Source organism: Schistocerca piceifrons, chromosome X, assembly GCF_021461385.2.
Source record: "Schistocerca piceifrons isolate TAMUIC-IGC-003096 chromosome X, iqSchPice1.1, whole genome shotgun sequence".
NCBI lineage: Eukaryota > Metazoa > Arthropoda > Insecta > Orthoptera > Acrididae > Schistocerca > Schistocerca piceifrons.
The window spans coordinates 96,078,088-96,102,774 of NC_060149.1; the positions used below are offsets into that span (position 1 = coordinate 96,078,088).

At 38.5% G+C, this 24,687-nt stretch overlaps 1 protein-coding gene across 1 annotated transcript in view; it reads left to right on the forward strand.

The window, feature by feature from the left end:
- Window positions 1-24,687, forward strand: part of LOC124721117 (CTTNBP2 N-terminal-like protein) — a 220,521-nt gene that overhangs the window by 95,947 nt on the left and 99,887 nt on the right. The window contains 2 exon segments of the mRNA XM_047245933.1: window positions 6,124-6,284; window positions 12,891-13,115. Of these exon segments, the coding sequence (XP_047101889.1) occupies window positions 6,124-6,284; window positions 12,891-13,115 (386 nt within the window).

The following is a 24,687-nucleotide window of genomic DNA, read 5'->3' on the forward strand; positions in this document are numbered from 1 at the left end:
TTGGATAACCACAGCGACTGCATAGAAGCGATGGAAAAAACAGATGCCTATAAATATCTAGGATACAGACAAAAAATAGGAAGAGATAATACAAATATTAAAGAAGAACTAATAGAAAAATATAGACAAAGACTAACAAAAATACTGAAAACAGAATTGACAGCAAGAAACAAGACAAAAGCTATAAATACTTATGCTATACCAATATTGACCTACTCATTTGGAGTAGTGAAATGGAGTAACACAGACCTAGAAGCACTCAATACACTTACACAATCACAATGCCACAAATATAGAATACATCACATACATTCAGCAACTGAAAGATTCACATTAAGCAGAAAGGAAGGAGGAAGGAAGTTTATCGATATAAAAAAACCTACATTATGCACAGGTAGACAATTTAAGAAAATTCTTTCTAGAATGAGCAGAAATTAGCAAAATACATAAAGCAATCACTCATATAAATACATCGGCTACACCACTTCATTTTCATAACCACTGCTACAACCCTTTAGATCACATAACATCAACAGATACGAAGAAAGTAAATTGGAAAAAGAAAACACTACATGGCAAGCACCCGTATCATCTAACACAGCCACACATCGATCAAGACGCATCCAACACATGGCTAAGAAAAGGCAATATATACAGTGAGATGGAAGGATTCATGATTGCAATACAGTATCAAACAATAAACACCAGATATTACAGCAAGCATATTATTAAAGGTCCCAATACCACAACAGATAAATGCAGACTTTGCAAACAACAAATAGAAACAGTAGATCACATCACAAGTGGATGTACAATACTAGCAAATACAGAATATCCCAGAAGACATGACAATGTAGCAAAAATAATACATCAACAGCTTGCCTTACAACATAAACTTATAAAACAACATGTTCCCACATACAAGTATGCACCACAAAATGTACTGGAGGATGATGAATACAAATTATACTGGAACATAACCATTATAACAGATAAAACACCACCACATAACAAACCTGACATCATACTCACCAATAAAAAGAAGAAATTAGCACAACTAATCAAAATATCCATACCCAATACAACAAATATACAAAAGAAAACAGGAGAAAAAATTGAAAAATACATCCAACTGGCTGAGGAAGTCAAGGACATGTGGCATCAGGATAAAGTTGACATTATACCAATTATACTATCAACTACAGGAGTCATACCACACAATATCCACCAGTACATCAATGCAATACAGCTACATCCAAACTTATATATACAACTACAGAAATCCGTAATTATTGATACATGTTCAATTACCCAAAAGTTCCTAAATGCAATATAACATATACCGTACAGTTAAAAGGAAGTCACGCTTGATCAAGGTCCGCGTCACTTTCCATTTTTGACCAGACATAACGTCTCAGAAAAAAAAGAAAGATAGAAATAATAATAGTAGTAGTAGTAGTAGTAGTAGTAGTAGTAAAGCAAACAGGTAAAACATGTAGATTGTGTAACAAATATATAATGAGTATAAGTTACAATTTTATTTCGTTTTTGCACAGCAGAAAAATCCTCGATGGTATAGAAAGCCTTCTTTTTAAGCTAACTTTATAGTACATTACTAAAGGTTGTTAATGAGGTAGTGTGTGCGTTTTGTGGGAGTGCATTGAACAGTTTTACTCCAAGGTGTGTGTACCTGTTGTGAGTCTTACTTAGTCTTGTAATGGGTTGGTAAATCTTCCCTTTATGGTGCATGAAATGATTGCCTTAATGTGTAGCCCTCTCAGTTTTCTTTCTTGTAGACTAGACAATTAACTGTAAATAATGATGAGACTGCCATTATACCCAGTTTTTTTCGAAAGTGACATACAGGATGTGTTTTTAAAACACTGTCTACACATCTATTAGCGTTTCCTGCCATGTAGAAACTCTTTTTGCCCTGGTGGAGGTGCCCCAAAGCAGTATGCAGTATGTTACGTGACTATGAAAAAAATACATAACAGGAGCTAAGAATCGTGTTTCTACTCACACATACTCTAAGTTTATGCAGTAGGTATATGACTCTTGACAATTTAGTGCATATAGAATCTGTTTCCAGGTTCCAAGGTTGGAATCTACGTGTCATAAAATCGTTGTTGGTATTGTGTAAACTATAAATTCCATTTTCAGTTTTATTCTGGTTTAGAGTTCATACATTGTCTTTAACCAAGGTATTATAAGTTCTTAGGTAGGTCTTGCTTTGTTCCTTTAGGTGCTCTTTCGTCATTTACGATTGCAGTGGACATGGTATCATGTGCATACAGAACAGATTTAGACGGCTTGATACTAGGCTGGTCATTAATGTAGATTAAAAACCATAAGGATCCCAGCATGGAACCTTGAGGCATGCCTGTTGTCTCATCTAGGATCCTGAGCTCGTATTGTTGAAGTGTACCCTCTGCTTCTTATTGCCAAGATACAATTTTATAAAAGCAAGTCCTGTATCTCAAATGCCATAGCACTTCAGTTCATCTGTTAAAATCAGATGACTTACATAGTTAAATGTCTTGCTCAGATCAATGAGTTGAGCATCAGCAGATGGTTTTGCTTCAAAGGCACTGAGTATCATTGAAGCATTTTGGACTGCTTTCGGTGTAATGAATTTTCCCTGAAGACATACTGAGTGTTTGTCAGTGTTCTATTGCAGATGAAATCTTCTTCAGTTTTCTGATGCATGCTGTGTCCTACTATTTTTGAAAGTATTGATACAAGAGAAATAAGACAGTAATTATCGGTGCCTGACTAGTCTCCATTTTTGTGTAGGGAGAACAAATCACAAAAATCCAGTTTATTAGTACACAAAGTGGTTGTAGTGTAATGTCTGTTGTCTTTTTAATAACAAAATTTGACAGACCATACAAGTCTTCTAATTTTGCTATGGCCACTGCAATGTCAGTGACAGCAATTTGTGCCCACTTGAATACACTGTATTTACATGATTATAAAACAGGGTTTTTTCCCCCAAATTTCTCATTCAAAAAATACAGGGTCATCATATATTCAACGATTAAACTGTTGCTGCTGAGGTCAACATCTTTACACTGTTTGGGAGGTTAATATAGGGATCCTCTTACACTTACAGATAAAGTTTTGGCTATTGAGATGTTGTGCACTATATTTTGAAGAATTCTGAAGAGTAGGGCTTAGGAAACAATGCTTTCATTTGAATAGGCTTGAGATTTCCCAATATGCCGAAGCATTGGATACAGTATTGACCTTGCTTGAACAATCATGTGACATTTCACTTGCAGCACTAATGCTCTGTGCAAGGGATACATGAGAAACTATGAACTAGCCACAATGACAATCTAATGCTCTGTTTAAAAAAAAAAAGGCAATTTTGTGAAACACAGGAGGAAATAGCATTAAATTCTGTCAACTTACAAACTTACATATGGGTACTGAATACATATTTTACATTTATGCTGCTTTTTAAGTAAAGGTAACATTCACAGATGTAAATCTTGTCGTTCAGAAAACTATTACTTCACTATTCAGTATTCTATTTGGTTATGAGAAATTTTAATTATTTACCAAGTGGGCTGCAAATGAGAAATTCGATCACTGTTCACATATTAGAACACCAGGAAAAAAGTCACCAGCTTTTAGTCAGCCTTAGAACATGATGGTATGATTAAGATGAAATGAGAAAGAAAATTAATCCAGAATCAAAAGTCTAACAAATGAAATAAACCACATTAAACTGACTGTTACTGTTATCACAAGAATAAATTATGGCAGAAAGACCCTTTGTGGAGATCATGCCGACAGACATCACTAGATTGTGGGACGAGCGAAAGTGCAGGAATTGCAATGAATTGTGAGTCCAATCTTTTATTTATGTATTACTTGCTGTTACATGTTACCTACACTCAAGAAGTACTACCGTCTGTGTTTCAGTATTGCTCAAGCGCAACACTACGGAAGGGTTGGAGGGGAAACAGTGACTAGAGTTTGGTGGAGAACTGCAATGAGTGCAGGATGGGGAGAGGTGGTGAGTGGGCTGCCAATTTTGTTGTGCTGCTAACGCAGGGAATCTGTACTGTATGCTTTTGCTTTTTATGAACATCAACCATGTCGAAACTGCAGATTCAGAATAGAATTGAGTTTAAAATTGGGCTGTTACTCAACAATAGCATACATTTATGCAGGAGATGCTAAAAGTCTACATGGAGGCCAGTGGCATACATATGTATTTTGTGCAGCGATGTTGTCGATGCTCACTATGAGGTATGACGGGAACAATAGGGGATGTGCCAGCTGCTGGTTCTACACAGCCAGTGAGAGCACGGCGCACAGACGATATGTTTGTTAGCAAGAGACATTGTAACATTCTTGGATCAGTATAGAAGTAAAAGCTGTTACGTATTTTTTGAAAAAAAGTAAAAAAAGCTGTGTTCTCAGGTCCCACCATAACAACCACCTCAGAAACCACAACACATTTGGAAGAAGTAGCCAGATATTTGTGACAACATAGATATAAGTTTCATAGCTGTTCTGTTAGGATGTTGACAGTGATGATGGTTAAAAATAGTGATATCATAGACAATAGGCAAAGTAAACAAAAAAGGCAGTAAAGATAAAAAATTAATATAAACAATTTATTTCTGTTTCTCCTTGTATTATCAAAATGTAGACAATGAATAAATGGCGTAAGTTTAAAATAGTTGTCATGTTAACTTTTTAGGCATATATCTTAAGTCAGTAAAAAATTTGTAATTTTGATTAGCCATAATACATTAAAAAATAAATTTTCTCAAGGAACCTGTCAAAAAGGGGGGGGGGGGGGGGTGTTATATATAGGGTCGTTTTGGTGGTAGATGTTTCAGGTATGTTGTGCAATATGAATAGCCTTTTTTTTTTCTAGATGTTCATTGATGCCTCATTTATAGTTGTCATTTTGTTGACTTGTATGACCTTTGTTAGCAGAATTAGTAAAGAAGTTATTAATTTCTTCAGTGTAATATTAGTACTATTACAAATGGTTCTATTAGTATCGTCCAGTTCTAATTTGATAACACTCTGAGCAGCCTTGCATTTGTTTTGTGAGTGCCGAATATAGTTACCATTTGCCACTCATTTCTGTTTTATAATTCTGATCTGTGTCTCTTTTTAGTTGAAGGTACTGAAGTCTATCCTTTTTCACTTTTCTTTGATCTGCTGTAGAGGTTGATGACCTATGTTCTTGATTTTTTTGAGTTCGGGTGTGAACCATCGATGTAAACTTTTATGATTACTTTTACTTGGTTTCCCCTGCTGACTTTTTAATACTTTAGAACAGCACTTATTGAACATATTAGAAATAAGAATGACCAAGCTGTCAAAAGCTTCACCATCATTCGTAAATTGAGACCGGAAGTTGGTCCATTCTACTGTACACTGCTCTGATCTGAAAGCATTGATATGATTATTGTTAATAATATATTTTGGTTGTTCTCATTGTTCTGTGGATTTTTTTATCAGCAATTTTAACCATTTCTCTTCATGATCTGGTAGATACATAGTATTAAAAAGCCCTAGTCATACGTATTGCTTTCTACATTTGTTATAACGTTCTCCAGATATGATAACAGTCTTGTTATCTGCCCAAAACATATAGTGTGACAGAGGACATTGAGCAAGTATAACAACTTCATTATTGTAATCCTAATATCAGTTTTAATATCACCAAAGATAAAAATTTTATGTTGATTATATTTTTGCAAGTGGGAAATTGTTCTACCTAGTATGTCTGTAAAGACGTCAATGTTGCTGTCATGGGTACAGTATACAGACAATTAGTTTGGGGTCTGGCAATAATACAGCAGCTGTGTCAGATATACTTTCAGTGCAGAAGATAGTGAGGTATGTGTGACCTAATTAAAAGTATTGGCAGTCTCCTGTGAGAAAACCCAGCAATAAATTGAGCTCTCTCTCTCTCTCTCTCTCTCTCTCTCGCTGTGTGTGTGTGTGTGTGTGTGTGTGTGTGTGTGTGTGTGTGTGTGTGTGTGTGTGTGAGAGAGAGAGAGAGAGAGAGAGAGAGAGAGAGAGAGAGAGAGAGAGAAAACATAAAGAATTAAATGGTAAAATTTTTACTTGCTGCTTTCCTAGATCCTTGCTGAGGAGAAGGGACGCATCGATTCAATGGCTGAAGGACTTGAGGAAGAAAGTAAGAAATCATTACAGATGGAGGCAGAGCTGGAGAAGCAGCTTGCGCAGTTTGATACAGAGCGACAACAGTTGAAAGCTGCGGTAGCCAAAGAAGAGAAGAAGTGAGTTTGATATTTGATTTCATACGTTTCAGTTTTTGTGAAAAAGTGTGGCAGTGCATTTCAGAAATGTTCATTCTCTGCTGCAAGCAACTCTGTTTTGTTAAGATGTGTTTTGACTGCTGAATATCACGACAGAAATAGTTACTGTAAAAATGAATGCATTGGGTTTGTTCTGCAGATATTCCGAGTAAGCTCAAGGGACACAGTTGTGATGAGCTACAGAGAACTACTTTGTTAGGGACAACAGATTCAATGTCTTGAGTGTTGTGAAGTGATGTACACTTTGTCAGGATCTAATAAAAATAAAGGAGCAGAGGGTGCAAGGTACAATACATTTACTTCTGAGAGAGAACTTAGAAGAGGGTTCAAAACTGAGACAAGCAAGCAATAAGAGGGGAGTGATTACAGCTGAAAGTGAGCGGTGAATGGGTAGAATGTTTCGAGTGAGAAGATCAGGTGGTTGATGCTAGTAAATGTTCAGCTGGACCTTTCAGTCTTCATTTCCAAGGCACTCTTTCCCTTAAAAAACTGTTTTGTGCCATAAGATTGAGAAATGCATACAATATGTGATGAGACATGATTTCCAAGTTGCAGAGATAAATGCGTAATGAAAAACAAATATAATGAATTGTTGAGGCTGTTGAATAGGGTACTTCTGGGTATCCACATGGCAGAATAAAAGTGTAACTACACTGAATCAGATATGATGTTGACCTGCATTGCATTGGGGGGTTAATTACCTTTCTTTCAAACTGAAGTGGTCAAAGAAAATTAGGTGTAATCGGGTACTCCAACTTTTTCTTGGTCAAAAGGCTGGTAGGGTTTTGGCAAATGGTGTGAAGGTATCGATGAGCAAGTTGACAATGGTTTTACCAACCGTTGCTTATTTGAATGTATTCATTCAGTAATTCATTCTATTGATTCACTTGTTTACCATGACCAGGTTAGGACCAAATACCTTACATTTTACAGTGTAGACATTCATTGACACATGAAATAACACAAACTATTTGTACTGTAACTGTCTTTCTTAAATTATGATAACTATTACACAAAATGAAAACTTAAAGAGATAAGAAAACAAGAAAAGAGAATAGGAAAAAAGGGGAGAGGGATGATGAAAAGAGTTAAAAGGGGTGTAAGAATACTGAGACTGCAGCATTTGTGTGAGTAGGCTTTAGGAGAAGTAAAGTGAGAGCTATCCATTCCCTGAATGTCTTGGCTGTATTGGAGAAAAAGTTTGGTAGTTAACAAATTACAACCAGCAATAAAACCAGATAACCCTCCATTTTGGTGGATTTGAGGTCTATTTTGAGGTTAGTATCAAGAAAAATGTGACTATGATTAGATTAACAGAAAGTGACAAGAATAGTTAGGCAGCAGGATGAGGTCTAGGTCTTTGGACTTTGAATTGAAATAATAGAGGTTTTAGCAGCTCTTGAATATGTGATTACTGTGACCCACAGACTGCCTTTCCTGTGTGACATGAGGACATAAAAGAAATTTTTAAGACACAATGTATTTCGACTAGTTAGCAGTTATCTGTGCTGTTTTCATGTTTTGTAGCTTCTATTGTATCTCAGTCCAGTGTTATATCAGTATTAATTTCAAACTTTAATAAAAATATTGTTTAAAATCTTGTACAGTTGTAGCACACTACCAGCAGCAGCAACCATCAAAGTTTTTGATGTTCTATCAATATTTCACATCTTATGCTTATTAAGGGGCTGTGAGACATTTTCCAGATCGCACGCGAGTCCTATTCTATGATTACAGTGCAGTGTTGTGTATGGTTCAGTTAAAGGTCACTACAAAAACTAACAGTGATGCGGAGACTGGATGTTTGTAAAAGACAATGTTATTTCTGCTGAGATTCTACAGTTAGTTATGTGTTTCATGGATCATTTTGTATGATAGATTGTAATGAAGTGGAATGAGTCATTTTACAATCAGATCACAAATTGATTTGTTCGTACGGTTACATTCTGAACATCTCTCATTTTTAAAGAAAAAAGATATACAGATGTGTAAAGCTGGTGAGTACAGATTAATAACTCACATTACAGTAACAGAAATTTTTCTACAGGCTAGAAGGATATGTCAAGGAGGAACTTTGCCAATTTGTTTTCAAATTTTAGTTTCCTGTCAGTCGGACATTTTATATCACTGGATAAGTGATCAAAAATTGTTGTTGCAGCATAGTGCAACTCTTTTTGTACAAAAAACAACCTTAATGTGGAGTAATGAATGCCATTTTTCCTTCTGGTATTGTAATTATGTACATGGCTGTTTCTTTTGAACTGTAGTGGATTATTTACAACAAATTTCATGAGGGAATAAATATTCTGCGAAGTAGTAGTCAGAATACCCAACTTCTTAAACAGATGTCAACAAGATGATAGTGGGTGAGCACCACATACTATTCTTACTGCACGTTTTTGTGCAATGAAGACATTCTTTCTTAAAGATAAGTTACCCCAGAACATGATTCCTTATTACATTGTTGAATGAAAATATGGAGAACATGTTAACTTAACGATTTGTCTCTCCCCAAGATTTATGATGATTCTAAGTACAAATGTGGCTGAACTAAGTTGTTTTAGGAGTTCCAAAATGCCCTTTCTCCAATTTAAATTCTCATCAATGTGGCCAACTCACAATGTTGGAAGTTTCCACCCTGTTTATTATTTCCTCACCATATGTTACGTTTATTATTGGTGTAGTACCTCTAGATGGGTAGAATTGCACGTGTTGTGTCTTTAACTTTATCTTTTCTTCTGTTTATATTCGATTCTCTCTCTCTCTCTCTCTCTCTCTCTCTCTCTCTCTCTCTCTGTGTGTGTGTGTGTGTGTGTGTGTGTGTGTGTGTGTGTGTAGACCCAAAACGTGATTTGCTAAGGATATTATTGTTGCTCAGGTGAGATACTATTCTCGAATGCATCATCTTCTCAAATATTTTGGAGAATGGTGTCAGCATTGAAACAAGTCGGTAGTTATTGACATCTTTCTCATCACCTTTTTTAAAGAGGGGTTTAATAATGGCATATTTCAGTCTCCTTGGAAAAATGCCACGAGTTGGTGATGCATAACATATTTCAAATAAGGCTGGACTTATTACATGGGAACACATTTTTAGTACTCTGTTGAAAATACAACCAAAATAAAATGAGCTTTATTTTTGAGAGACTGCATAATTTTCTTAATTTCAGAAGGAGAAGTTGGTAGTATGTTCCTATGATTGAATTTTGTGTGAGTTACTTCAACATACTGCTGTGATTTTTCTCTTGAACTTCTTGTCCCTATGTTTCCTACTACATTTAAGAAATGATTATTATATACATTTCCCACCTGTGAATCAACATTTATAGCTCTTCCTTTCAGTTCAATTGTGATGCTGTCTTGTTCTGTGGCTGGTTGTCCTCCCTAGCCTTAAGTCTGTTATTGTAATTACTGATTTCTGACATTATGTACATGTTCTTTGATTTTTAAATAATCTTTTGTAGTAATTTTAAGTAGTTTTTGTAGTGTGCAACTACAGCAGGATCCCTACATTTCCATTTTCCTTTCACAAGATGCTTCAATCCCTTTAATAATCAATGGTTTTTTACATGGCTATTTAGTGTCCTTTATGATCGGCTTATGCGGAAAGCTATTTTCAAATAATGATAGGAATTTATTATGGAATAGATTAAGTTTTTTATGTTAGCATTTGGTTCATTGTAAATTTCATCCCAGGTTATCTACTGTAAACTGTTCTTAAAAGTATTTGTGCTAGAGTCATTAATTATTCTGATTTCCACTGAGCAGTATCCATACTGAAGGCACTGTGTTAGTTACCCTAACTAACTGTGCATCATTTGATGGAAATAGGCTAACCTTACTTTACTGTGCATTCTTAAGCATTCAGTGGGCCCCTTCTGTTGTTTTCACTTCTTTCAAAACAGGATGCCTGAAGCTTGATTCTAACCTAAAAGATGTGCCTTTCCGACATCATTACCCTCAGAGATCTTACTATGTGTGATGGTGCACTGCCACTCACCCGCTGCAGTATATTATCTGCAAGATGATCAGATAGCCTATTTTCCCTCTGCTATTCAGGTGTGGGCATGTCTAGTATATCCACATCTCCCAATTGTACCAACAGACACTGTACTCGTATGAGAGTTCATTTCAGTCAGCAGCAGCCTGCTGAACTCGGTGTTAACAAAGCTTACAGCTGTGTTAACCCAGGGTTGATCATGACATTGCAAGACCTACACAAAATGCACAGTGTGTGTGTGTGTGTGTGTGTGTGTGTGTGTAGTTGCTTCTCCTATTTCATCCAGGTCGCCCTAATACTGTAATTGATGTTCTGTAGTGTGTATTCAAATCAACTTTAGCAAGCTCTGCTACAAAGCCATTTTATAGTGGATACATCAATGAGTGTGTGTAATTTTATATTAAAAGAAAAAGTGACACTGAGAAACAATACAATTATGAGAAAGAATTGCTGGCTAGTGAAATGAGGTGAAATATTTAGTACTGCCAGTAGACACATAAGAAGGAGCAAAGCACTGGTCTAAATTTTGGAACTATTAGGTGTTTCCTTGGATTGCAGAAATGGGTATGTTGGGGAAGGTTAAAAAAGAAGAGCATGTCACTCAAATCTGAAGATAAGAGCAACCCACTTAACTGTGGGTATAAGTGACCTAGTCGTTATTTATAACCTTCTCCAACCTATCCCACCTGTTGTAGGTCACTCTCATTCTGAGGTTTGAGTGACTTGCCCTTCTATTAAGGAAAGGCAAACATACATTTCTAGCATTTGTAGACTTAGAGAAAGCTTTTGATAATGTTGACTGGAATTCTCTCTTTCAAATTCTAAAGGTGGTAAGGGTGAAATACAGGGCAGTTGTAAGAGTCGAGGGGCATGAAAGGGAAGCAGTGGTTGGGAAGGGAGTGAGACAGGGTTGTAGCCTTATTCAATCTGTATATTGAGCAAGCAATAAAGGAAACAAAAGAAAAGTTCAGAGTAGGTATTAAAATCCATGGAGAAGAAATGAAAACTTTGAGGTTCGCCGATGACACTGTAATTCTGTCAGAGACAGCAAACGACTTGGAGGAGCAGTTGAACGGAATGGACAGTGTCTTGAAAGGAGGGTATAAGATGATCATCAACAAAAGCAAAACGAGGATAATGGAATGTAGTCGAATTAAGTCGGGTGATGGTGAGGGAATTAGATTAGGAAATGAGACACTTAAAGTAGTAAAGGAGTTTTGCTATTTGGGGAGCAAAATAACTGATGATGGTCAAAGTAGAGAGGATATAAAATGTAGACTGGCAATGGCAAGGAAAGGAAAGCGTTTCTGAGGAAGAAAAATTTGTTAACATCGAGTATAGATTTGAATGTCAGGAAGTCGTTTCTGAAAGTATTTGTATGGAGTGTAGCCATGTATGGAAGTGAAACGTGGACGATAAATAGTTTAGACAAGAAGAGAATAGAAGCTTTCGAAATGTGGTGCTACAGAAGAATGCTGAAGATTAGATGGGTAGATCAAGAATAGAAGCTTTCGAAATGTGGTGCTACAGAAGAATGCTGAAGATTAGATGGGTAGATCACATAACTAATGAGGAGGTATTGAATAGAATTGGGAGAAGAGGAGTTTGTGGCACAATTTGACGAGAAGAAGGGACCGGTTGGTAGGACATGTTCTTGAGGCATCAAGGGATCACAAATTTAGCATTGGAGGGCAGCGTGGAGGGTAAAAATCATAGAGGGAGACCAAGAGATGAATACACTAAGCAGATTTAGAAGGATGTAGGTTGCAGTAGGTACTGGGAGATGATGAAACTTGCACAGGATAGGGTAGCATGGAGAGCTGCATCAAACCAGTCTCAGGACTGAAGACCACAACAACAACAACAACAACAACAACAACAACAGCCCTTCTATTTAGCTTTCCCCAACCTATTGCTCCCCAGAGATCTTGAAAAAGGAAAATTAATTTTTAGTTCAGTGTTCCATCAAATAATGGATGGTGTATCATCTGTAAGCAGCTACCACAAAGGATTTATTTCTGAATATTAGAAAACTAACTGTTACTTAAATTAAATAGCAGTAATATTGAATATACTGTACCATTTGATGGACCATTAGAAAGGAAGGCACAAGAACCTTCTTTATATTCATTCTGTCTCGGTGCTGGACCATGTCTGCTACAAAAAAGGATGAATAGAGTTCTACTTTGGACCACCACCTTGTTTACTGAATATTAGTAATCATTTCTTTCTTTGAGTATTTTTTAAGGCTGCTATGTAGTAATTAAGGCTGTTACTGGATGTATGTTACATGACACAGGGAATGAGTTGAGTATTGTGTGGTTGGTTTTAGGATGATCTAAGAAGCGCATGTTGAATGATTGTAAGTTTGAATGATTGTAAGTTTGTGACCTACTCATAAGAAGCTTGGACAGTGGCTGCTGCTGAAAGCATATGATGTAACAATGTATATAGGAAAAAAAAAAATTTATGGACTTCTAATACAATAGCATTTTTCTGTGTATGTTGTTTGACATTTGTGAAAAACTTTGTCACCATGTTTCTGAATATTTTTCCCATGTTACAAGGAGCAAAGAACTGCAAGCAGAACTGGAGAGAGCTCAAGGAGAACTAGACAGTCTGCGAAAGCAGCTAGCAGAAGCTCATCAAGTTGCCATGTTTCAAGCTGGTGCAAGCCCCCCACGAATGGTTCTACCAGCTCGTCCTGTGCTGACTACATCACCACCACAACCACCAGCAAAACCTGTGGTTATACTACCACAGACTGCACCAAGACCTCAGCCTCCATGTGAGTCTCTCTCTCTCTCTCTCTCTCTCTCTTTCTGTGTGTGTGTGTGTGTGTGTGTGTGTGTGTGTGTGTGGGGGGGGGGGCAATTGTTCAATATATGTTTGTTAATATAAAACTATATTCTGGATCTAAATAGTCATTACTTTTATAGGTTTCCATTCCCAGTTTTCAGCACCAGTACTCTTTTGTATTGTGAACTGATATCAGTTTCAAGAAACCCAAGAATTTTTAAACAGCAATAATAGTGTCACCTCCTGCATTGAAAGCACACAATGTGCCATAACTAGGGACATGAAAAATCGCATTTGCCATGAATGTGAATATAGGTGGGAATTCTACTTCAAAATGCGAAATTATTTAATAAATGTGATCTCAGAGCAAATTGTATCCAGGTGAACTATTTGATTGATGATAGTTTTAAACAGCTTTATTTTCTGAGTACTGAAAAAGTAACCAGAATTTTGGTTAATGGTATTGCACAACATTTGGCGAAGCCTAATTTGGAAAGGGAATATGCATAAGAATGTGTTTTTTCAAAATAAAGAGCACACTTGTGCGCAATATCAGTGTACTTGTAAGTTTGTGCTCTGGTGCCCCTCAACTATAGGTTGTTGAATGGTCTCTCTAACACACTGTTCATGGAAACATAGGATTAAGCTATGGGGCCTAGCATCTTAGAACAAAGAAATGCGTATGTTTGTCTGCTAGTGAAAGGTGGTTCTATGTTGACACTTAAGCATAGCAGTTACAGGTGGTGACTGTCTCCAACTACGGTTTTGTAAGGTACTGGTAGGGATTGGGCTTGAACTACTTTATTTACAATGCTGCCAATCTCAGCATGTAACTGCACGTAGCCATTACCAAATGCTTCGTTCATTCTGCTGTACTTTGGGTTGTGCGTTGCTCGTTGTTTTCTTGTCTTATTTTGAAATTAGTGACGAGATTAACCCTAGTCCATATCGAGGCTTGAGTATGGACCTCACAGTGGAAGAAGGGATTGGCAATCCCTGTGACCATGTGTCAGTTGTGCTTTCACAGGAATACAGAACACAGTATAGACTGGCTGCCCTGCAAGAGGGAAGCAGGGTTTGTCCTCCCACATTGCTTCTCTTCCTGTGGGTGGTTAAAGTTCCCGTTTAACACTTGCAGTGAACTGATATGTTACGGGGATACAGAATGCCCTATGTTTACAATGTTCATTTTTTTCACAGAATACAGACATATGCTCCGCCTTTCTAGTGAAATAATTGTTTTTGGAAAAAAGTTTAGTTTATGAGATACTATATTTTTTCTAGATATTAAAAAGGTTATACATTTTAACAATTATTTTAGGATTAAAGGAGACCACTCACTGAAAAGCAGAAGCATTGAGTTGCTCCGTAGCTATGGAGCTAGTGCTCCATAGCTAGGATCATCGAATTGTCCAACAGCTTCCTCTTGATGGCTCTACTATGCTATCCAGCCATTTTTGAATAGATTTTTACTGCATTATCTGAAGACCTAAGCTGTTCCTTGTCCAAACAGAACACAGCTGCAGCAGTTTGCAATCCTATGCAGAGCCCCCTCTTCTATGAAACTTTGCACTCTGTTATATTGCCCTGTTTGAATGATGAAACAGCATTAGAAACACCATGGTGGGGAGTGTTTATACCCGTAAACACAATTATAGGTAGTCTGTTCCATATCACATTGGTCACACACTGATTTGGATTTGGAGTCTGACCAAGAAGAGATTTCTGTAGTAGACTAATACCTGCAAGGTCTCAGATTATTGGTTTTATGTCGTCCCGTTATGGCAGGTTGCAAATGATGAGGGTAGTGTATTGCTGTTCTATTACTTTGCCTCTGTTGTACTTGCACCAGCTATCTCCCCCTTTGGATGTAGTCCATATTGGGAATTCTCTTTGCTTGAAGCTGTGTCAAAAAACAGAGCCCAGACAGCTCTTCTCATTAATTCTGCATCTGCTGTAATCTGTCATATTGCTAGACCATAGCACTTCCAAATATGGTCTGTAGCAGCATCTGTCAGCCTGTTTTTCCCATCTACAGTTTTTCATATGTCTGTTTCTTGCATTTAATGCCAGCCTTAAGCTGTTGAATGATTGATCCTATCCTTCTCTGAATGTGGCCAGCAGACTTACAGTTTGCAAATGATCCTAATGTTCCCATAGGGGATTAGTTCCTCAATTTCTTTGAATGCCTCTGAGTCACCACCTCCAATATAACTTGTGTATCTAACATTTATCACATTACTGAGCGTTGATAAATACTTGTTACTCCAGCAACTTCCGTACCACCACCTGAACAATAATGATTTGCTATGCACTCTTCTTCATATTTATTTTTCATTTTATCCTTTCATCTGCAATTCTTGTAAAGTACTGCCACATCATCTGCCTTGCAAGTGTCCATACTTGTAGCTGGTAAAACACCACTCGGAGATGTGTGGCCTCTCTTCTGCCAGCTCCCATCAAAAACTATGTGGACAAGTCCCAGTTATTATTTTCAACAACAGCTTTCTCAACAGCATCTTTCATATTTTCCTGTGCTACATCTTCAACAGCAGAGCCTATTTCCAATGATGTGTGTGTCAAATTTTGAGGGTGGAGCAGGGAGGTCCATCACACAACATAATGTGACACCTGCAGCCCTGCCCTTACCTATAGACCATAATTCATAAACCAGTCTAATATTTATATCATATAGTTTACCTGTATCTGCAGTAATATCTGAGGAATAGGGAAAAAGTCACTGTTTTTGCAATGATTGCACATCAACTCTAATTCACAAGCAGGTCCTACATATATGTTTTTCAGTGAAGCACCACACTTTCCACATTATTTGCAGCATATATTGTTTACCAAAATGTCTGATAATAAAGCCACATTAATTATCTCATGTTTTGTAGTCCCATCATTTAATCTCTTGTATTGCTCGTTAGTTCCAGATAGTTTTCTTTTTGAAGCACTTTCAGTTGTAGTGACGGCATCATCACCCAATGTATCACTACCAGTTTAGAGGTTAGACACTATTGGGACATCAAATACTGATGTAGACAATGAATCAGATGAATTCTTAATACTCTTTACTTTCTTGCGCCAATTACATGCTTTTTAAATACCTTCACACTAGGTCTTGGCTTTTTGAAGGGAAGAAAACTCGGTGACTTTCACAACAAGCACATATATTTAGTCACAAAAGAAGCCATACAGATGGTGCAGAATCAATTGTCAACTGTCTTGCAGTGTATCCAGTAGAAAAGATAGCTCTCTCGTGCTCAGCTATACATCTAGCAAGGCAGGCTATATCAACCATGTTTTGTATCTCATAAAATGTCGTGAAACATTAAAAAAAAATAACTATTTGAAATACTTCTGTGCATGTTATCTAGATATTCTCTCATAAAAAACCCTCATTCCAAATGACACTAGAGACGTGAAAGCAAAATCAGATAACATATTTTGACCCTGTTGAAGGTCTTCCTGTTGAGCTCGAATAGTTATTTTCTATTCTACTTCTACTCTTATGGATGGGTCACATTGCTATGAATGCTCATTCAAGTGCTTTGCAATGTGCTAATCAGCGTTTATATGCTACAGGTTCAAAATAAGTTTTCTGCAGATTTAGTGATTTATGAATTGGGTAGGAAAATAAAGATAATGATTTTTCCTTTGTGGGGGACCACAGTCATGTAGAACTTTTTAAAAGAAATTTCCACCATGTGGCTGTAGATTTGTAGTCATTTATTTCACACAATCATGATTTTGGCATTTTAGCCATTCTCAAGCGCAATTTGAAATCGCAAGAAAGACCAGATATATGCCATTTCCACGATGACATGTAATTAAGGCTAATCGATCAAATCACACTTGAAAATGGCTAAAAAGACAAAATCACAGTTTTTTTAAAATAAATGAATGCAAATCTACAGTCAAATGGTGGAAATTTCTTTCAAAATTAAAATGGAGACAGTGTTGATAAGTGCTTTCGATCACAGAAGCACTCTGTTCACAGGTAAGAAAATGCTTCTGCTTCTCAACTGAACCAATCATTTATTAAATCTTAAAAAAACCCAAAAGAATAAAACAATCGAAGACAACTTCAGAACCAAGAAATATTGATGTTTTTCCAAAAGCAAACATTTCAGTCAATAGGCTGTTGTTATACTGAATAAAGACTATGAGGTTGGTGCATTAGTTTGTAGAATTTATGTTGATATTCTGGTTGCTGTGGGTTTATTTATCAACTGCCTTTTTTATTTGTATTCCACTGTTGTTATTTGAGTTTACATATTGTCATTTTGAGATAGTGAGTGGAGCTGTGGTCACTAGAAAATGGAATGTCAAGTGGAGAAATCAGAATATTTCTGACATTCTCCTATTTGAGTTTAGCAGAAGGGTGACAGCAGCTGAGGTAGCCAGAAACATTTCCGCTCTGTATGGGTATAATACCAATGGACAGAGCATGACAATAAAATGGTTTTCTCATTTTGAGGAGCATTGTTTTGATGTTAGTGTCCCTCCACATTTGGGAAGATCTTTGGGGTTTGAAGAAGCTTGTTTGAATGCTTTAATCCACAATGATTCACATCAGTATACTTGGAAACTGGCAAATGTGATGAACTGTAATCATTCCACCATGTGACATTTGCATGCAAAGAGGAAGGTTCAAAAATCATATGTATTGGTACTGCATGCTCTAAGCCAAAATAAAAGAAGATCTGTGGGTAGCCATGGGTACATCTCCGTTTGTTCGCCATCAGTTGGCTCACGAACAACACCCACCTTTCATATCCTGTGTTTCTGGTGATGAGAAATTTTAACAACTGAGACATTTTGCAGACGCAGTCCAAGAACAGTGACGAGGAAGACTTTGTGAACTCATGCTCCTCCATAATAATGCCCACCTGCATTCTGCTAGACTGACAGAAAACACTATATAGGAGTTCAGTTGGGAAGTCATTCTACACACACCTTATTCACCTGATCTTGTAGCCTCAGATTTTCACCTTCTCTGCTCTCTATCGAACTGTTTTCAATGAACTTCCTTTCTAAATGAAAATACGCTTTGAACTGTGCTTGACCAGTTCTTCCCCTCAAAACAACAAGATTTCTACAGTTGCGGAATGCAAAAGTTACCCCACTGTTGTAAACACTGAAGGAGAGTGTATTATTGATGACTAAAGGATGTGTTACATGTATGTATCTGCTGTGTTTATTAAACTTTCAGAAAAACACTACGAAATTATGCACCAACCTAATATTTATTCTCTTTTATTATTATTATTATTATTATTATTATTATTATTATTATTATTTTACATCTTTCCTCCTCCCTCTCCCCCATTTTCAAAGCACCAGTAATTCATCTTCTGGCACACAGTGTGTAAGTGTTTGAATTTGAACTTATAATCATTTACAGACAAAGAAAAAGTAGATTATGTTTTCACCAAAAATACACTCCTGGAAATTGAAATAAGAACACCGTGAATCATTGTCCCAGGAAGGGGAAACTTTATTGACACATTCCTGGGGTCAGATACATCACATGATCACACTGACAGAACCACAGGCACATAGACACAGGCAACAGAGCATGCACAATGTCGGCACTAGTACAGTGTATATCCACCTTTCGCAGCAATGCAGGCTGCTATTCTCCCATGGAGACGATCGTAGAGATGCTGGATGTAGTCCTGTGGAACGGCTTGCCATGCCATTTCCACCTGGCGTCTCAGTTGGACCAGCGTTCGTGCTGGACGTGCAGACCGCGTGAGACGACGCTTCATCCAGTCCCAAACATGCTCAATTGGGGACAGATCCGGAGATCTTGCTGGCCAGGGTGGTTGACTTACACCTTCTAGAGCACGTTGGGTGGCACGGGATACATGCGGACGTGCATTGTTCTGTTGGAACAGCAAGTTCCCTTGCCGGTCTAGGAATGGTAGAACGATGGGTTCGATGACGGTTTGGATGTACCGTGCACTATTCAGTGTTCCCTCGACGATCACCAGTGGTGTACGGCCAGTGTAGGAGATCGCTCCCCACACCATGATGCCGGGTGTTGGCCCTGTGTGCCTCGGTCGTATGCAGTCCTGATTGTGGCGCTCACCTGCACGGCGCCAAACACGCATACGACCATCATTGGCACCAAGGCAGAAGCGACTCTCATCCCTGAAGACGACACGTCTCCATTCGTCCCTCCATTCACGCCTGTCGCGACACCATTGGAGGCGGGCTGCACGATGTTGGGGCGTGAGCGGAAGACGGACTAACGGTGTGCGGGACCGTAGCCCAGCTTCATGGAGACGGTTGCGGATGGTCCTCGCCGATAGCCCAGGAGCAACAGTGTCCCTAATTTGCTGGGAAGTGGCGGTGCGGTCCCCTACGGCACTGCGTAGGATCCTACGGTCTTGGCGTGCATCCGTGCGTCGCTGCGGTCCGGTCCCAGGTCGACGGGCACGTGCACCTTCCGCCGACCACTGGCGACAACATCGATGTACTGTGGGGACCTCACGCCCCACGTGTTGAGCAATTCGGCGGTACGTCCACCCGGCCTCCCGCATGCCCACTATACGCCCTCGCTCAAAGTCCGTCAACTGCACATACGGTTCACGTCCACGCTGTCGCGGCATGCTACCAGTGTTAAAGACTGCGATGGAGCTCCGTATGCCACGGCAAACTGGCTGACACTGACGGCGGCGGTGCACAAATGCTGCGCAGCTAGCGCCATTCGACGGCCAACACCGCGGTTCCTGGTGTGTCCGCTGTGCCGTGCGTGTGATCATTGCTTGTACAGCCCTCTTGCAGTGTCCGGAGCAAGTATGGTGGGTCTGACACACCGGTGTCAATGTGTTCTTTTTTCCATTTCCAGGAGTGTAGATGCAACATTTTCAGGTCCCTAGCTGTAAGTCCTTACTAGCTGTAAGTCCTTACCGCGAGCCCAATGGCATTATACTAGTAGAAGAAATGTGCTTGTGCTTTCTGAACATGGGTCATTGTTTGCTATTGATCTCTCATTATGTCCTCGTGTACATTGTTCAGTGGGAACTGGCGGATAGTGTGCATCTGGCAGCTTAGCTATGCTCTAAGGGAAGCTGGCAAAGTGAGTGCTTGATAAGGCTAACTAGATGACTCACAGCCAACTTTCTGTTTTCATCTTTAGAGATAGCATGTAGGAATGGGGAGATCTAACGATAAATGTGATGCAACAAGCTATTGATGCATGTATTCCAAAATACTTCTTGTCACTTGGTGCAGTGAGCAGTGCCCCTTTGCCATCATGGGCAGGGAAGATGCTCTGTGTATGTTCAAAAGCTGATCAGTTGAAGAGAACCTAACAAATTTGTGGGTCGCTAGTGGCCAAATACCATCAAATTACTAAGATGAAGAAGAAGAAGAAGAAGAAGAAGGAAAGAGTGTGGCAAAAGTTCCCACAAATCATTACACCAACATTTAATTGTTAGGGAGACAGTCAGGTGGATTTCAGTCAGTCATGCTATGATGAGGATTTGTTTTCTCCAGAACATGGTGAAGCTTTTTACTTGAACTACTGTCACCACTGGTTAGGGTCCAGATATACACCTCTACATCTTTCCATTTCATATACATATTTCACATCAATATTTGAGTGAAAGGTTGTGTTAAGTTCTTTGAAGCCTGAGAGTAATTTCAGATGTATTTTAAAAATAAATGCTCTAAACATGTAGTTCAACTAGTAGTTTACAATAATATAGATAAAAATCAAATTTTATTGTCGTACATTCCAACTGGTCCAAGTAGGGAGGAGAGAACTCTGTCGTTGGCTGAGTTTGCCCTGCCCATCTGCTGAAGATTTGCCTAGGAAAACATCCACTATATAAAAGTAGCATTATAAGCAAACTTGAAGGCACAGGAATAGCTGAGAAGAAATTGGATGCATATTTCCAACAGAGAGAAAATAATTTGGATAATTAAAGACTTTCCCTCCTCCTGCAAAACCAGAGAAAATTGTAGCATTGGGAGTCAGGGAAATGAGTAAGCAGCAACCCTTCAAAGAACCATAATGAGGATGTGCTGTCCCTCCATGAAATGCAATGTCCTATTGAGTCGGAAAGTCTTGTATATCACAACATACAAAGTTATTTTTCTCAGTTGAACAGTCAGCATACACCCAGTCCAAGCTTAACTGCAGAAATTAATGTCAGTTCAACCAGGGGCTCCAGCTCATAGTCTCAGATTTGACTGAAATTCAGTACACTAATTCTACCGTGTGTGGAACACTTGTGTACAAAGTATTAGTTTCCCCTGCCAATTAGTTCCAGAATTATGGCTTGTGAAAGAAGGTGGCGTGACCCGGAAATTGCAACCCACATCTGGCAATCTATCTTCAGACCCAACTTCAGGTCTTGATAACTTTGGAACTATTCCACACAGTCCAATGAAATTTTTACAACCCAGTAACATCCATTTAGGGAACACAATCCATGAATCAAAGCACCAACAACCTATTTTTAAGGGAAAATTCCAAAATGTGATTAAAAAAAGTAACATGTTAAAAGGTACATATTGTAGGTGCCCTCTATGCCAAATATAATTCACTCAAAAAGGGTATAAATTTTTTGTGGTAGGCTTAATGTGGCCCACACACACACAGAACTCATCTTGCCCATATCAGTCACAAAAACTGAGTTACATGCACACGAAAATACAAAAAATTGAAAAATTACCTGAAAAACATGGATTTTCGAAGTGTGGTTGCACAAAAGGGACAAGTGGTATCCAAGTTAAATTTCACACACTGCATAAGTAGACCATAATGATATATATCTCAAACTTTCAATATGTTATTGCAAGACATTTGTGTACAATGGAAGTTGACATGTGTATTTGGTGATGTGGCCATTGTTCCACAACACAATTTTGTAACAACATCGTAAACTGTTCTGCCTCTTCTTATGCTCTCCCACAACTGTTTAATCACTAAGCAACAACATATAGATAGATTAACACAACCTATCATTGTTTACTGCACCTTAACTGCTAAAAACCAATTGATTGTGCTTCGAACAGAAGTTCTCCCACACTTTAGCTACTGCACATTAAGTGGCAAATTGTACTGTCTTCCTGACACTGTGGTAGGAACTGGAACTGTCATAAGAATATGTTCAAAAGGAGTCCAACACCTGTCTGCCAAATGTGGCCAATGAAATGATCTTGCTGGCCCTGCTGGTGCCATGAAGTTCACAAATACATCACCTTCTGCTTCACAGCACTCTGCAACACAGCCTAAGTATCATTTTTCATCATAAACATCAATAACGTAGCAACCTGGTTATATGTTGCTGCTTTTGCTTCTGAATCCTGGGTCAGACACACTGTGAAGACACATGTTGTGCATGAACCTATACTTATAACTGAACAGTCTGCTCATCTGCACATTGTCGGAGTCCGCTGGAGAGAAGTGATGATGGCGCCTTGTGCCTGCAACAGTTTTAACGTGTTCTAGTCTGCTTTTTAGCAACTGTTCGACTGATTTTGTAGTGGCGTATCAAGACAGCCACGCCACTCGGAAGTAGCTGAAAGGCACGCGTTAAGCTCACGTAGATTGGCGTGACGTCTGGAACAGGACAATGTCTTGAGAATTGCAATAAAGTACGAAAATCTTGTAATACTTAACTTTAATCCACATTTGTAGAACATCGCTCTTGATGATACATGCTTCACAATATTAATTATCAAAGCTATGGTGCCTTGCTAGGTCGTAGGCAATGACTTAGCTGAAGGCTATGCTAACTATCGTCTCGGCAAATGAGAGCATATTGGTCAGTGAACTGTAGCTAGCTACGTCGGCTGTACAACTGGGGCGAGTGCCAGGACGTCTCTCTAGACCTGCCGTGTGGTGGCGCTCGGTCTGCTATCGCTGACAGTGGCGACACGCGTTTCCGATGTATACTAATGGACCGCGGCTGATTTAAAGGCTACCACCTAGCAAGTGTGGTGTCTGGCGGTGACACCACAGATTTCACCCCATCTTTCCAAACATAGGATGATTGTATGCCAGAGATATTTTTCTGTACCCAGGCAAATAATTGAAGAGGTGTTAGAATGTGACCTTCTGTAGGGTGCTGCAGACTAGCTCGTGATGCCATGCACTTAATGGCAGCACCAATACCATCACATACATTTTTACCATGACTTACGAAAAAATTCCATTCTGCATGAATCTGAAAATCATGGTAATGCATGCATAAATTTTTGACATTTTTACAGTTTTTGTACTGACTAGGTGCCCCATCACTGAAGTATTTCGCTAAATGTATGTGAGGCAGCTCGTTTTTCACATATGCCATGACAGTGCGAATGTGGGTATGAACTGCAATGGCATCATGAATTGAACAGTCACTAAAAATGCACAGGTTCACGACAGACACATCACCTGATTCACCTCTATAGTAAATCACAAATGGCTTGAGAGTTGCTTGACTGTTGTCCCAATGATATCCTTGGATGGCATCTTGAACTATAAATGCATAATTTTCAGAAAAGTATAGTATTACTATAATTTCATCTTGTTTCAAATTATCCTTACAAAACTGGAGATAAGCAGACTGTGCTGTTGCTGTGTGTGGTCAGTTTGTCCGTTTTTTTGACAACACATTTCAACAAAATCTTCCACTGTACTTTGCTTTGTTTCAAGACTTGTGCGATCCATGTGTGTCCATTGTTTATAAGAAGAAAGTTCGTCATCATCCATAAGGAGTTCACCATACAGTTTGTTATTCATGTGTTCTGCAAGATTTGCCTTACCAGGACACTTTTCACATCTGTGTATCATGCACTGGTAGGAACTGATGTCACACTCTAGCAGCTTCATTGCACCTTTGTAATCCAGACCAGAATCCTTTATAGCAGCAAACATCAGCTTAGCATTTTGATGGGTCTCACATACACAAACTTTGTGTGTGCACCTTGCACTTATAGGCACTACCCATTTTGGCCGAAGATTGAAAAAAATATGATAAACCTACTTTGGTATTGGGATACTTTTCCTTGAATTCTACATATAGTTCTGATATGTTGCATAGCAACAGTCTTTTTTGCATCTGTGCACGTACATTTCCCATTTTCACCATTACATAGTCTTTTTTTCCAGGCATTATTCAGCTGTAGTCATTATTTTCATAAAACTCCGACACTAGCACCTTTATTTCTGAACTCAATTGCTTACCCTGAGCCTGCTGAAGTTGTGGAAGCACTCCTTGGGTTGCTCTTATTTTCCTAGCTTGCTTTACCATATATGTAGAAACATTGAATTCATAGCAGCAAACATCAGCTTAGCATTTTGATGGGTCTCACATACACAAACTTTGTGTGTGCACCTTGCACTTATAGGCACTACCCATTTTGGCCGAAGATTGAAAAAAATATGATAAACCTACTTTGGTATTGGGATACTTTTCCTTGAATTCTACATATAGTTCTGATATGTTGCATAGCAACAGTCTTTTTTGCATCTGTGCACGTACATTTCCCATTTTCACCATTACATAGTCTTTTTTTCCAGGCATTATTCAGCTGTAGTCATTATTTTCATAA